General features: G+C 42.7%; 1 protein-coding gene across 6 annotated transcripts in view; it reads left to right on the forward strand.

Annotated features, from left to right (window-relative positions):
• lrrk2 (leucine-rich repeat kinase 2) overlaps positions 1-14570 on the forward strand; it is a 186927-nt gene that overhangs the window by 68010 nt on the left and 104347 nt on the right. For 4 of the 6 annotated variants that reach the window (XM_078235402.1, XM_078235400.1, XM_078235404.1 and 1 more), the window contains one exon: positions 6774-6901. In XM_078235402.1, coding sequence (XP_078091528.1) covers positions 6774-6901 — 128 coding nt within the window. The remainder of the gene's footprint in view (positions 1-6773; positions 6902-14570) is intronic. The other 2 variants (XM_078235401.1, XM_078235405.1) reach the window with 1 other exon arrangement.

A 14570-nucleotide genomic window follows, 5' to 3' on the forward strand; every position in this document is an offset into this window, starting at 1 on the left:
AGTCTATCGTAAGTTACCATGTTCCATTTACCTTTCTTACAGGCCATACTGGACTATTAAGTGCACTGTTTATTTGACCAAAATCCCCTTTTGTATTAATTCTGTTACCACATATTTGACTCCATTCATTGAGGTCTGGTCTAAAGAGGATTGTTTAGTACAGGGATCCAGTAATATTGACTTTTCCAGTCAATATTACTGGATCCATAATCTTTCCATTATTTGTCTTCTGTTGGATCCAGATTGAATGTCCTTGCTATTCAACCCTACTCATCTGTCTAAGATTCCAATAAGCTCTGCCTTGCTTAAATGTAATGGATAAGTCTAGTTGCGTTAGTATGTCCATTCCTAAAAGTTCCTGGGTGACCGGTCTCACCCAGACTTTGGTGATTACTTCATATGACCCAATTAATATCGTCATTGGAACAGTCTCTGGCATTCGAATTTGATTTCACGTTGCTCCAATGCCCGTAATGTTTTTCCCGGTGAATTTTGATCCCTTCATTTGCATATTAGGTATACATGTCAATTCTGCTCCACTGCCCAATAAACATTCTATTTCCTCATTCCCTGCCTTTAAGGTGAGATACAGGCCGTCTTTTCGTTATTGAATTAAGGCTAGCAACAGATCCTGGGCAGGGCTTTCCAGCTTTTTGCATAGGCACCTAAGGCTTCCTGCTTCTGCTTCGAAGTCAGCTTTTTTCATTGCTTCATCAATTCCTCGTCACTACCATCATCATTTCCCCTTTTATTCGCATGATTGCCTCCCCCCTTACGGGAGCGATAGGTTTTTGTCCAATGTCTTTCTTTGCCACAGTTATGGCACCCTCCTGGTCATCTGAGTTTCCTCTCCATCCTCTTGCCCTTACCACCTGGGCTGTCCTCACATTCACAGTCATGTCTCGTTCCAAACAGCTAATATTGGTGACAAGTTGTGGATAAGTTGTCCCTTTTTCCTAGTCTGGTTTATTTACCTTTAACGTTTTGGCCAATCCACCTATTAATCCTGCCACAAAAGCTGACTTCAGGTGTCTTAACATGCTCCCATCAATATTTTCAGCCATTACTTCCCTAATGCCTGAATGCTCAAGCCATATTGTTCTAAATCTTTCCTCATACTCGCTTACATCCTCACTCGCTTTCTGCTGACATGCTGCTATCTTTCCCCAATCCCTCTTACTTAGATACACCAATATACCAAAGTCGAATCTGATTTCATGCTGTGTCCAAATTCTGACCATCCTTTCCCAAACCATTTGCTATTGCAGTGCTCAATTCTTTGGTATTTTTAAGGGGTTACTATATGCATCATGACACATTCAACATCCTGTGGGTGCGACCCATAAATGCCTTGCAATCTTTTCAAGGCGTCCCATGTTTTAGCTCCACTTTTCTTAGGATGAGGAATTTCTTTGGTCCATTTATTTATTTATTTCTATTTCTGCTGGTCTATAGCCAACCGCTTGTATGTAGTGGTGGGTCTTATGCATGGTTTTCCATTCCCATTTTCCACTTCCTCTGTCTTGGTCTTATGGCTACGGGTTCTTACTGAACGCAAACCTCAATTTGGCAGCCCATCACCCTCGTCCCCCTCACTGTCACTACTATCATTTGCCAAATAGTGCTGGCACTGTCTCAGCTGATGTTGACGAGTCCAGTCTTCTAACTGGACCAAAGAGGGGTACAATTTGTAGACTTCATGATCTGCTTATTCTTTTCCTTTTCAAGCAGTAATTCATCTTTTAGCTCTTGATTTTTCTTTTTCTCTTCCTTCAGGGAGGTGCAAACAGCTGCCAGTTGGTCTTGCAAACTCTCAAGCTTTCGATTAATCTCTGTGTCTTTCTGGGTTTGCTGCCGATACCATAGTTGTTGATTTATCACTAAAAACCGTCTGGCCTTATCTGAATCATTCAGCCATGTAGCTTTTCCCCATGCCCGTTTGATATCGTCTAAAGTCCATTGTCCTTTAGAGACACTGTATTTATGTTCTACCTCCATTTGTACATCTAGCAACTTCAATTGTTGTTCCAGGAAGTCATTGATGTCTGACTGCATTTCTAGTTCACTTACCTTTGGAGGAGCCAACCACCCTTTGTGGTGGTAGGTACTTTTTCCTTGTTGCTGGCCATAATGGGCTATTAGGACATGGGTCCTTTCCTTTCCTGCAAGGAGGGACTGATAGGCTTATTTAAATAAGCTGCTTCTGGGAGTGCGCACCAGTATGGGTCCAAAGCCTTGGACTCTAAGTCCGTTTGCAAATTCTTTAAGCATTTAGTCTTCGCCTAGTCTGCCAAACTCAGGTCTTATGACAATGCAAAGGTTGGCCTTACCTGTCTACCATTGATTTTCGCTTGTTACAGCTGGGAAACCCCGCCGACTATGCCAGATAGTTGAATACAGACTTCTAAAGAGTTGGGAGTTGGTAGAATATTTGCTTCTTTATTCGCCTCTCAATACATGATGTTATCCACCCAGGTTCCTACGCAACTTACACAGTCTCTCAATACATTCCACTGTTATCTTTTTGTGACTTTTACTACTTTTTAATTGGCTCTCGTTTGCCGCAGTGTGGGCATGTCCAAGTTTCTCGGTCAGTTGATTAGCAGAGTACTTCTGTATTTTGTTTCAAGTTCAATACACTAACTCTTACATTCCCACAGGATCTGGAATCTGTTAAAGGAAAGAAAGCAGAGAGTCGGAATAAATGGATGTTGTTCCGGTTGGCAATCAGTGACTAGTGGCGTGCCGCAGGGATCAGTGCTGGGGCCTCAACTATTTACCATATACATAGACGATCTGGAGGAGGGGACCAAGTGTAGGGTAACAAAGTTTGCAGATGACACAAAGATGAGTGGGAAAGCAAATTGGGTGGAGGACACAGAGTCTGCAGAGAGATTTGGATAGGCTAAGTGAGTGGGCAAGGATCTGGCAGATGGAGTATAATGTTGGTAAGTGTGAGGTTATCCACTTTGGAAGGAATAATAGTAAAATGGACTATTATTTAAATGGTGAAAAATTACAACATGCTACTGTGCAGAGGGACCTGGGGGTCCTTGTACATGAATCACAAAAACTCAGTTTGCAGGTGCAGCAGGTAATCAAGAAGACAAATGGAATGTTGGCCTTTATCGCGAGAGGGATGGAGTATAAAAGCAGGGAGGTCATGCTGCAACTGTACAGGGTACAGGTGAGGCCGCACCTAGAGTGCTGTGTACAATTTTGGTCCCCTTATTTAAGAAAGGATATATTAGCTTTGGAGGGGGTACAGAGAAGGTTCACCAGGTTGATTCCAGAGATGAGGGGGTTAGCTTATGAGGAGAGATTGAGTAGACTGGGCCTGTACTCATTGGAGTTTAGAAGGTTGAGACATAGAGACATATGAGATAATGAAGGGGCTAGACAGGGTAGTAGCAGCGAGGTTATTTCCACTTACAATGGAAACAAGAACTAGGGGCATAGCCTCAAAATACAGGGGAGTCAATTTAGAACAGAGTTGAGGAGGAACTTCTTCTCCCAGAGGGTAGTGAATCTTTGGAATTCTCTGCCCAATGAAGCAGTAGAGGCTACCTCATTAAATGTGTTTAAGTCACAGATAGATAGATTTTTAACTATTAAGGGAATTAAGGGTTATGGGGAGCGGGCGGGTAAGTGGAACTGAACCCACTATCAGATCAGCCATGATCTTATTGAATGGCGGAGCAGGCTTGAGGGGCTAGATGGCCTACTCCTGCTCCTATTTCTTATGTTCTTATGTTCTTTGGAAGAGTGTGGACAAGGGGAGACAAAATAGAGTCAAGATTGGAAGATATCAGTTCTGATGGCCAATGATCGGTTGAAATTAATGGTTTACCAGGGCAGTCGTCCTGTGGCTCTTGGAAAATAAGTAGAAGCATACTGTACAAAATTGGAGGCTATGAGTTTGGACGCTGTGGAGTTTGAATTTCGAGAGCTGAGATGACAGTCTTTGAAACAATGGTTTGATGTTCGGTGATGAGATAATGGTCCAGGGAGAGGTAGGAGGAGGTTTCTGAGAGTTGTGGCACGATTTTCCTGACAGAATTACCAAGCAATCAGTCACTTGCCTGGACAATGATAGGCCTCCCACGAAATCAACCCCACAATAGGATGGAAATATCATCCCTGAGAGCTGCTGGCCAATCAGAGGTAGGTTAGAGTAAGTGAGGGGAATGGAGAAATTGGGATGGCCAATGTCATGCTGTAAGAAGTCTCTCACAACACCAGGTTAAAGTCCAACAGATTTATTTGGTAGCAAATACCATAAGCTTTCGGAGCACTGCTCCTTCGTCAGATGGAGTGGAAATCTGCTCTCAAACAGTGCAAACAGACAGAATCAAGTTGCAGAATACTGATTAGAATGCGAATCCTACAGCCAGCCAGGTCTTAAATGTACAGACAATGTGGGTGGCGGGAACATTAAACACAGGTTAAAGAAATGTGTATTGTCTCCAGACAGAACAGCTAGTGAAATTCTGCAAGTCCAGGAGGCAAGCTGTGGGGGTTACTGATAATGTGACATAAATCCAACATCCCGGTTTAGGCCGTCCTCATGTGTGCGGAACTTGGCTATCAGTTTCTGCTCAGCGACTCTGCGCTGTCGTGTGTTGTGAAGGCCGCCTTGGAGAACGCTTGCACTGTTTGAGAGCAGATTTCCACTCCATCTGACGAAGGAGCAGTGCTCCGAAAGCTTATGGTATTTGCTACCAAATAAACCTGTTGGACTTTAACCTGGTGTTGTGAGACTTCTTACTGTGTTCACTCCAGTCCAACGCCGGCATCTCCACACAATGTCATGCTGGCAGTTCTCAATGGAAAGCATAAAGAGATATGAGGTTTGAATCATGAAACACAGAATCTTCTTTTGAAAATTGCCTTTTTATAACACACATCAGGCAAGGTGCAATACTACTCTGGGAAGCCATGATGCAGTAACACATTGAGTGGAGTGTTGTATATAGGTGAGGGTCTTTAATTCATCTCTGGTGAATTCACACAATAGCTCTGGTTTTAAAGATGTGGCATAACTTTACTATGCTGATCGCATTGTGATTTTTGCTTAGTACAGTGATATTTGACCTCAAAGGTCCTAAAAGATTATAACAATACACTTTTCTAGACCATAAGATTCCCTATATGCTTGAAAGATGCTTTAAATCTGGAATCATAAGATAGCTTTAATTGACAACATGACTTATTTAAAAAGGATTACTAGCCAAATTAAGAATGAGATATATTGCACTGGTGATCAATATCAGGTAATTTAAAATAACTTCACTTTTGAAATGCTACATTATTAAAAGTTCTTCATCAGCTTCTCATTGGTATTGATTTAGAAAAATGTTCATTGGGGTATTGTCCAAATGCAGGCAATTGGGACTAGCTTAGTGGTTAAACAAAATGACATGGACAAGTTGGGCCGAAGGACCTGTTTCCATGCTGTAAACCTCTGACTCCATGACTATTTATTAACACCAAGAGCAGACTGCAAAAAGCTGTTAATAACAAGGAGTAGTGTGGAACATATCCATGTTCAGGGCAGAAAAACTAATGATAAGTTTCTTCCTATGTACGTTTTGAGTTGAAAGGATAACTTTTTTTTTGGCAGAGCAACAAATTGTAAGGTTAACAACATTCTTGGCAAATAGTTCATTTGAGAACCTGACCTTGAAAGAACTCTAAAGTTCAAAGGATAGTTTGTAAACAATGGAGAATGCAAGCAAACTAAGGGGCTTGTTTTTGAATCCTTGTATCGATTGAATCCTCTGTCTCGACTTTTTCTGGTCTGGATTTGCGTATTTGTGTACTGCTGGTGACACTACAATGTAGGAAACGCCTGACATAATGTATTCTGTTAACATTAAAGGTTAATTTAGGTGTTAATGGCTGGGGAAGTTATTGGCAGTGTGAAAATGCCACTGGACTAGTACTCTTCAAGCCCAGGCCAATTTGACATGAGTTCAAATTCCACTAGCATGGCAGCGAATGAAATTTCAATGAATTCAGTGCAATGAATGAATCTGGAATTGAAAGCTAGTGTCAGTAATAGTGACCATGAAGCTATAATCAAAAAACCCAATTGGTTCACTAATGCCCTCTAGGGAGGGAAATCTGCCATCCTTACCTGGTCTGGCCGACATGTGACTCCCAACCCACAGCAATGTGGTTGATCTGCAAGGGCAATTATGGATGGATAACAAATGCTGTTTTTCCTAGCTATATCCAATGAAAGAATTAAAATTTTAAAAAATTCTTGGATTTTTCATTTTGATGAACTTTAAATACTTACAGACAGAATGGGAATATATTGGGCAGATTGAAAGCAAAATTCATTCTGCAAAATTCATTCTGCAGCATAACAGGAGATTTCTATAAATAAATGTAAAAAAAGAGAAAAGGGTAGGTATGCGCAAATTAACTAGATAATGGCATTAGGATGTACTGAAATATCAAATATTATGAGACCTGACGGTTTTGTGACAATGGTTGGGTTAAAGCTGTAAAATTCAAAGATTAAATAATGTAGGAGAGAGAATGGAGAGATAATCTGGGTCACCATTAGTAATTATAGAATATTTATGTGGAACTTTTCATCAGGACATTAAGGATGTGAAGTCCATGATATTAAGTGTTGCACATGATTGTTTGAGGAATGATCGCGATGGACCAAATGTTTTGTTTCTCACATTTCGTTGTTTTTAAGTTCTCCTGAACTGCTCCTAATTGGATATGTTTGTTTTACTACCTTTCGTCTAAAGCCACTTTGAAAGAGGACATGATGGGTGCAGAGGAAGATACAATCGAGTTGGAATCAATGCAGAAAGCAATTAAAAAACAGTGTTTACCAGATGGGTTTCATGGATTGGTTCTTGACGCTATGAATAAGGTAAGAACAAAACAAACCTGTGCATAATTGTGCATTCAAAAGAGGTAAGTTAAAATTTTTGGGATCAACTGCAGCATTTCTAAAAAATTGAAAGAAGACCATAACAATTACAGGTGCATAATGACTTAAATTGTAAGATTCCTTGGTTATAGAAAGAAGCACATTTGCATTATGAATTGAGGTGCTGTGTATGATCTGTGATGCAGTGGGGCAGTGGGTTTTCAATTGTTTTGCAAGGGAAAGTTGTCTATAATTTTCTTGTGATACATTCTGCCCTCTTGTCACTGTATTTTCTTTGTTATTAGCAAGAGCCCTGAAATGGGGGTGATGTGGTGAGGGGAATGTCTCCTATCTAGGTGATAATAACTGCTGTTGTGATCTTTATATCTTCCGGAAATCCTATTCACAAAGTTTTCCAAGTGTATAGTAGTCATGTTCTTGAGACCAGTATGTCCAGGTCTTCATTGGCAGAGAATAGAATTGGTGAAGTCATTGTGGAATGAGTTACTTGTTTATTCTTTTCTGATTATTGATCTAAAATGAAGAACAAGTTTGATTTATAATATCACAACCAGTGCTTTGTGCCACTGTCTTCAACACTTGTACCCTATTCTTTCTCTTGTTGTTCTTTGGTGCTATGCTGTTCCCTTAGTATTGACATCCTCCAGCTGTGTCCTCAGCCCCCTACTATACTCCTTTTACATCTATGACTCTGTGGCCAAATTCCCTTCCAACTTGATTTTCAAGTTTGCCGATGACACTACCGTAATGGGTCGGATTTCAAACAATGACAAGACAGAGTACAGGAATGAGATAGAGAATTTGGTGAGCCGGTGCGATGACAATCTCTGCCTCAATGTCGACAAAATGAAGGAGACTGTCATCGACTTCAGGAAGCATAGTGCAGAACATGCCCTTGTCTACATCAATGGGGACGAAGCAGATATGGTCGAAAGCTTCAAGTTTTTAGGTGTCAAGATCATCAACAACCTGTCCTGGTCTCCCCATGCCGACACTATAATTAAGAAAGCCCACCAACGCCTTTATTTTCTCAGAAGACTCAGGAAATTTGGCATGTCAGCTATGACTCTCACCAACGTTTACAAATGCACCATAGAAAACATTCTTTTTGGTTGTATCGCAGCTTGGTATGGCTCCTACTCTGGCCAAAACCGCAAGAAACTGCAAAATGTTGTGAATGTAGCCCTATCCATCATGCAAACCAACCTCCCATCCTTTGACTCTGTCTACACCTCCCACTGCCTCGGAAAAGCAGACAGCGTAATTAAGGACCCCACGCACTCCAGATATTCATCGACTCGATTGCACAGTGGTTAGCACTGCTGCCTCACAGCGCCAGGGATCCAGGTTCGATTTCCGGCTTGGGTCACTCTCTGTGTGGAGTTTGCACATTCTCCCAGTGTTTGCATGGGTTTCCTCCGGGTGCTCCGGTTTCCTCCCACTTTCTGAAAGACATGCTGGTTAGGTGCATTGACATGAACAGGTGCCAGACCGTGGCGATGAGTGGAATTTTACAGTAACTTCATTGCAGTGTTAATGTAAGCCTGACTTGTGACTAATAAATAAACAAACTTTACATTCTCTCCTCTATCTTCTTCCATTGGAAAAAGATACAAAAGTTTGAGGTCACATACAAATGGACTCAAGGACAGCTTCTTCCCTGCTGCCATCAGACTTTTGAATGGACCTACCTTGCACTAAGTTGATCTTTCTCTACATCCTAGCTACGACTGTAACACTACATTCTGCACTCTCTCGTTTCCTTCTCTGTGAACGATATGCTTTGTCTGTATAGTGCACAAGAAACAATACTTTTCACTGTATACTAATACACGTGACAATAAATCAGATCAAATCAAAAGTATTTCTCAGTGGGGTAGACTTGCTACTGAAACTTCCTAACGGTTCATCTGAATTTGCAGTCAGTTAAACCCAAGGTTTTAAATATCTCACGTTTCAGGGACCCAGCAGGAGTTTTTAGAAACATAGAAACATAGAAAAACTACAGCACAAAACAGGCCCTTCGGCCCCACAAGCTGTGCCGAATATATCCCGACCTTTTAGGCCTACCTCTAACCCTCCATCCTATTAAGTCCCATGTACTCATCCAGGAGTCTCTTAAAATATCCTATTGAGTTTGTCTCCACCACCACTGATGGCAGCCGATTCCACTCGCCCACCATCCTCTGTGTGAAAAACTTCCCCCTAACATTTCCCCTGTACCTACCCCCAATCGGTGACCGACCTCCATTTAGAAAAAGACCCATCTATACCCACTCTCTGTCTCCTTTGGGCAAGCCAGTTCTGGATCCACAGGGCAGCAGCCCCTTGGATCCCATGACCTCTCACCTTTTCTAGAAGCCTTGCATGGGGGACCTTATCGAATGCCTTGCTAAAATCCACATAAACCACATTTACCGCTTTCCCTTTGTCAATGTGTTTAGTCACATTTTCAAAGAACTCCACCAGGCTCGTAAGGCTCGATCTGCATTTGACCAAGCCATGCTGAGTATTCTTGAGCATACTAAACCTCTCTCAATGCTCATAAATCTTGTCCCTCAGGATCTTCTCCATCAGCTTACCAACCACTGAGGTTAGACTCACCGTTGGGTAATTTCCTGGGCTATGCCCTATTCCCCTTCTTGAAAATAGGAACCACATCCACAATCCGCAAAATTTAATACATTTATTTACCAGATGTGGTAATTTCCTGGGCTATCTCTATTCCCCTTCTTGAAAATAGGAACCACATCGGCAATCCGCAAAATTTAATAAATTTATTTACAGGAAGTGGGCATTGCTGGCAAGGCCAGCATTTATTGCCTATCCTTGCGTGATGTGACACTTCACTTCTGACAGACCGAGCAAATGGTCTGGTGATAGGAACATAGAAGTTTAGACTTTGACTTTTTTTCTTGTTTCGAAAACAAAAAAAAGTGCTTCAATGTATTATGAGCATGACTTTCAAAGCAATTATCTTGGGTAGGGCATAACCATTGCAAAGCATTTTCTTGTGTGCTGAGGAGTACAACAATCATTGTTGACAGATTTCACCACCTCAGTCTTTCCACCATGCTTCCTGCACAAAAACCTGTTGCACATAAGTCATTAACTGTATGCATTTGAACTATTTTCACATTTTGCATCTAACAATTATTGACTTGGTTATCTGAAATATTCGAAACATTTTGTACCTATTTTCTCTCAATTGCATTAGCCAGCAGAGGTCCAAAACTGACCTTGTAGCTGTAAGAATTTCCAATTAATGGCTTATTTTGTGTTTCACTGAGTTTTCTGTTCTGTATATTTATTGGGACTTCAGTGCAGAGTGAATCAGATGCCTCTACCACTTTGTGACAGAACCATTTTTCCACATTGTACTGACATGCAGCAACATGGAATTGAATGGTAAGGGCATTGTACTTTTGACAGACTATGTAGCAGCATTGTGTTTGGCGGAGGTGGTGTTTTTGCTCATTCCACGATCCATCAAGTCTGACGAATAGCATTCCAATCAGTATTCTGTAATTTGATTTCTGTGTCTGTTTGCACTGTGAGAACAGATATCCACTCCATCTGACGAAGGAGGTGTGCTCCGAAAACTTATGGTATTTGCTACCAAATAAACCTGTTGGACTTTAACCTGGTGTTGTGAGACTTCTTACTGAATTTATACTTTACCAGGATCATTGTATGGATATTATTCGGTCAGTGCATCACAACAATGTAATATTGAGCTTTTCATTAATGTCCAATTTATACTGCTGAAACCAGATGACATTTTGATTGCCTATTCACATGCCATCAGCATAATGACCAGTCACTGCTACAGAATGTGACTTGCAGTGTGATCTGGCATCAACTCAGCATGATGCTGTATTGTGCAGTGCTCCAGATTGACCACTCTTTCTTTCAATGCTCATGCAGTCAAATGCCTCAGTCGTGGCAGACTTGCACTTTATGGGGCGCCGGGCTCACCTTCATTTCTGGGACCTCCCATGACATCATCAATGATGTGATGTCCCACCCCGAATGACATCAAGCCACTGTTTACCTCTTTTGTGTGAACAAATTAGGGTAGAATGTTCAAGGAGAATTCAGTACGTGCCCTTGGTGAAGGTTTTTTTAAAAAAGATTTTAAAAACAAAACAACATTGATCGAACACATCTCATTTTATTAGACAGTAAATGCTAGTTTAAAAGGACATTGTGATCCCACACACACTGCAGCCTGCAGGCGGTTTGAAACTTATCCTTTCAGTATTTATCTGCTAACACTTTTTCAGCTCAGTTACATAATCTACAGCAAAGATTAATATTACAGGAATCAGTCTGATACATCACCAGAGAACACTGAAACCACAGGTTCGCCACTCACTTACTCAGCTCGCCCTGAAAATAATGAAATTGGCACAAAGAGCCCCCTCATGTTATCTGTAATTCGCTGGTGCTTTCCCCTGTGATGCAAACAATACAATATAGAGAAATACAATATAGAGAGCTGAGGAAAACCAAAATGCTTCTCAGTTTCTCTTCACTCTTGCACTAAGACACATTTTAGCCTTACAAGTCAGTGTAAATTTAAAGTAATCTTTAATTGCTTGCAAATGAAATTGAAAGCCAGGATGACCCTCCTGGAAGATTTCAAAACAGACCATGCTCTACTTTCACAGTCATGCTCTGAATCTTGCAATACTTGTTTAATCACATTGTTACCAGGGCGTTTAGTTACCACTGTTGGTTTAGAGTTTGGCCATGAATTTAAAAAAAAAATTAAGTCCAGAATTTGATGCAGCGTTTGTGCACACTTTAGACCACAGTCAACTGAACTTTTATGTGCACTCTCAGTCACTCTCACTAATATCTCCAGGGATGCTGAGAGCCTGCAGGAGGCCATGCAGGACATGCTGCGCTCAAGCCTCCACTGGGACCACTCCATCCTGAGGCTTTACTCGGTAGAATTTCATAATCTAGATTTCGACATAAATATCACAAGTATTATTTAAAATCGGCGTGGGTAAAGACTTACCACGAACGAAGTCACCTCAGTGAGTCTGGATTAGTGTTTTCCTGTACTAAAGAGACTCAAACAGTCAGCGCCCAACATTGCTCTGCATTGCCTGCTGACAGGCTCACTTTGAGCCGATCAGCAAATGCAGAGGTTTGATTGGGGCCCCCACAGCTACTGGCCAGCACAGGACCCCGATTGGTGGGACCCTGTGCCTAGCCACTTACTCATTGTAAGTCCACCTCTGTGCCTCCTCCAATCTTTGCACAAATTCTACACCATCTCCAAGAATTGTGACATTTGGGCACGCATTTCCCATTGCCTCTCCAGAAATACCCCCTTCTATTGGACTTCCAAAGCTCCACATATCTACCCAGTTCTGCAAGGTGGGAGCTGTCTTCCATTCTCCATGAGCAACTGCCTACAGTTACTTCTGCCTTTGTCACCTCCACCTGCTCACACCAGGAGTGCTGGTCACCTTGCAGCACATGTTTCTAAACTTGTGTGAGGTTTCGTCAGGGTGAAGCTCCATCAATATGAGTGCATCTGCATTGGTGGATGGTACAGTTGACAATTGTGATAGTGGAGCGTTGGATGCATCTTCCTCCACTGAAGTTGCCTACAATAGTGTGCTGAGTCTGCTCCTCCACTACTGTCAGATGGAACAGTTTATACATTGGTATAGAATGTATAGTATAGACTACACAAACGAGGATAGTTGCTCCCTCCCTTCACATGGATATGATCACATCCCTTCAGCCTCTCTGACAAGCACCCCAATTCACCCCCTCAAACTTTTTGCCACCCTGGAAATTTCAAGGGCCTCCTCTTCCAGTCAGTATAGCAAGATGCATCACTCCTGCACTGTTGTGACCTCTTTCTTGAAGCTGTTGGTTTTTTATTCTTGTAAAGAATAGAGTGAGAGAGCTAATACCATGCTGCCCTTCTTCACAGTAAGAAGTTTAACAACACCAGGTTAAAGTCCAACAGGTTTATTTGGTAGCAAAAGCCACACAAGCTTTCGGAGCCCCCAGCCCCTTCTTCAGGTGAGTGGGAATTCTGTTCACAAACAGGGCATATAAAGACACAAACTCAATTTACATGAATAATGGTTGGAATGCGAATACTTACAGCTAATCAAGTCTTTAAGATACAAACAATGTGAGTGGAGAGAGCATCAAGACAGGCTAAAGAGATGTGTATTGTCTCCAGCCAAGCTGTGGGGATTACAAATAGTGTGACATGAACCCAATATCCCGGTTGAGGCCATCCTCATGTGTGCGGAACTTGGCTATCAGTTTCTGCTCAGCGATTCTGCGCCGTCGTGTGTCGTGAAGGCCGCCTTGGAGAACGCTTACCCGAATATCAGAGGCCGAATGCCCGTGACCGCTGAAGTGCTCCCCAACAGGAAGAGAACAGTCTTGCCTGGTGATTGTCGAGTGGTGTTCATTCATCCGTTGTCGCAGCGTCTGCATGCTTTCCCCAATGTTCCATGCCTCGGGACATCCTTTCCTGCAGCATATCGGATAGACAACGTTGGCTGAGTTGCAAGAGTATGTACCGTGTACCTGGTGGATGGTGTTCTCACGTGAGATGATGGCATCTGTGTCGATGATCCGGCACGTCTTGCAGAGGTTGCTGTGGCAGGGTTGTGTGGTGTCGTGGTCACTGTTCTCCTGAAGGCTGGGTAGTTTGCTGCGGACAATGGTCTGTTTGAGGTTGTGTGGTTGTTTGAAGGCAAGAAGTGGGGGTGTGGGGATGGCCTTGGCGAGATGTTCGTCTTCATCAATGACATATTGAAGGCTCCGGAGGAGATGCCGTAGCTTCTCCGCTCCGGGGAAGTACTGGACGACGAAGGGTACTCTGTCCACCGTGTCACGTGTTTGTCTTCTGAGGAGGTTGGTGCGGTTTTTCGCTGTGGCGCTTCGGAACTGTTGATTGATGAGTCGAGCGCTATATCCTGTTCTTATGAGGGCATCTTTCAGCGTCTGGAGGTGTCTGTTGCGATCCTCCTCATCCGAGCAGATCCTGTGTATATGGAGGGCTTGTCCGTAGGGGATGGCTTCTTTAACGTGTTTAGGGTGGAAGCTGGAGAAGTGGAGCATCGTGAGGTTATCCGTGGGCTTGCGGTACAGTGAGGTGCTGAGGTGACCATCCTTAATGGAGATGCGTGTGTCCAAGAATGCAACCGATTCCAGAGAGTTGTCCATGGTGAGTCTGATGGTGGGATGGAACTTGTTGATGTCATCATATAGTTGTTTCAGTGATTGTTCACCATGAGTCCAAAGGAAGAAAATGTCATCGATGTATCTAGTGTATAGCATCGGTTAAAGGTCCCATGCGGTGAAAAAGTCTTGTTCGAACCTGTGCATGAAGATGTTGGCATATTGAGGTGCAAATTTGGTCTCCATGGCAGTTCCGTGTGTCTGGATGAAGAACTGGTTGTTGAAGGTGAAGATATTGTGGTCCAGGATGAAGCGGATGAGTTGTAAAATTGCATCTGGAAACTGGCAGTTGTCGGCGCTGAGCACTGAGGCCGTTGCAGCAATGCCATCGTTGTGGTGGATGCTGGTGTAGCGTGCCAAGACGTCCATTGTGACGAGGAGCGCTCCTGGTTCAACTGCTCCATGTGTGCCGAGT

Source organism: Mustelus asterias, chromosome 19, assembly GCF_964213995.1.
Source record: "Mustelus asterias chromosome 19, sMusAst1.hap1.1, whole genome shotgun sequence".
Lineage (NCBI taxonomy): Eukaryota > Metazoa > Chordata > Chondrichthyes > Carcharhiniformes > Triakidae > Mustelus > Mustelus asterias.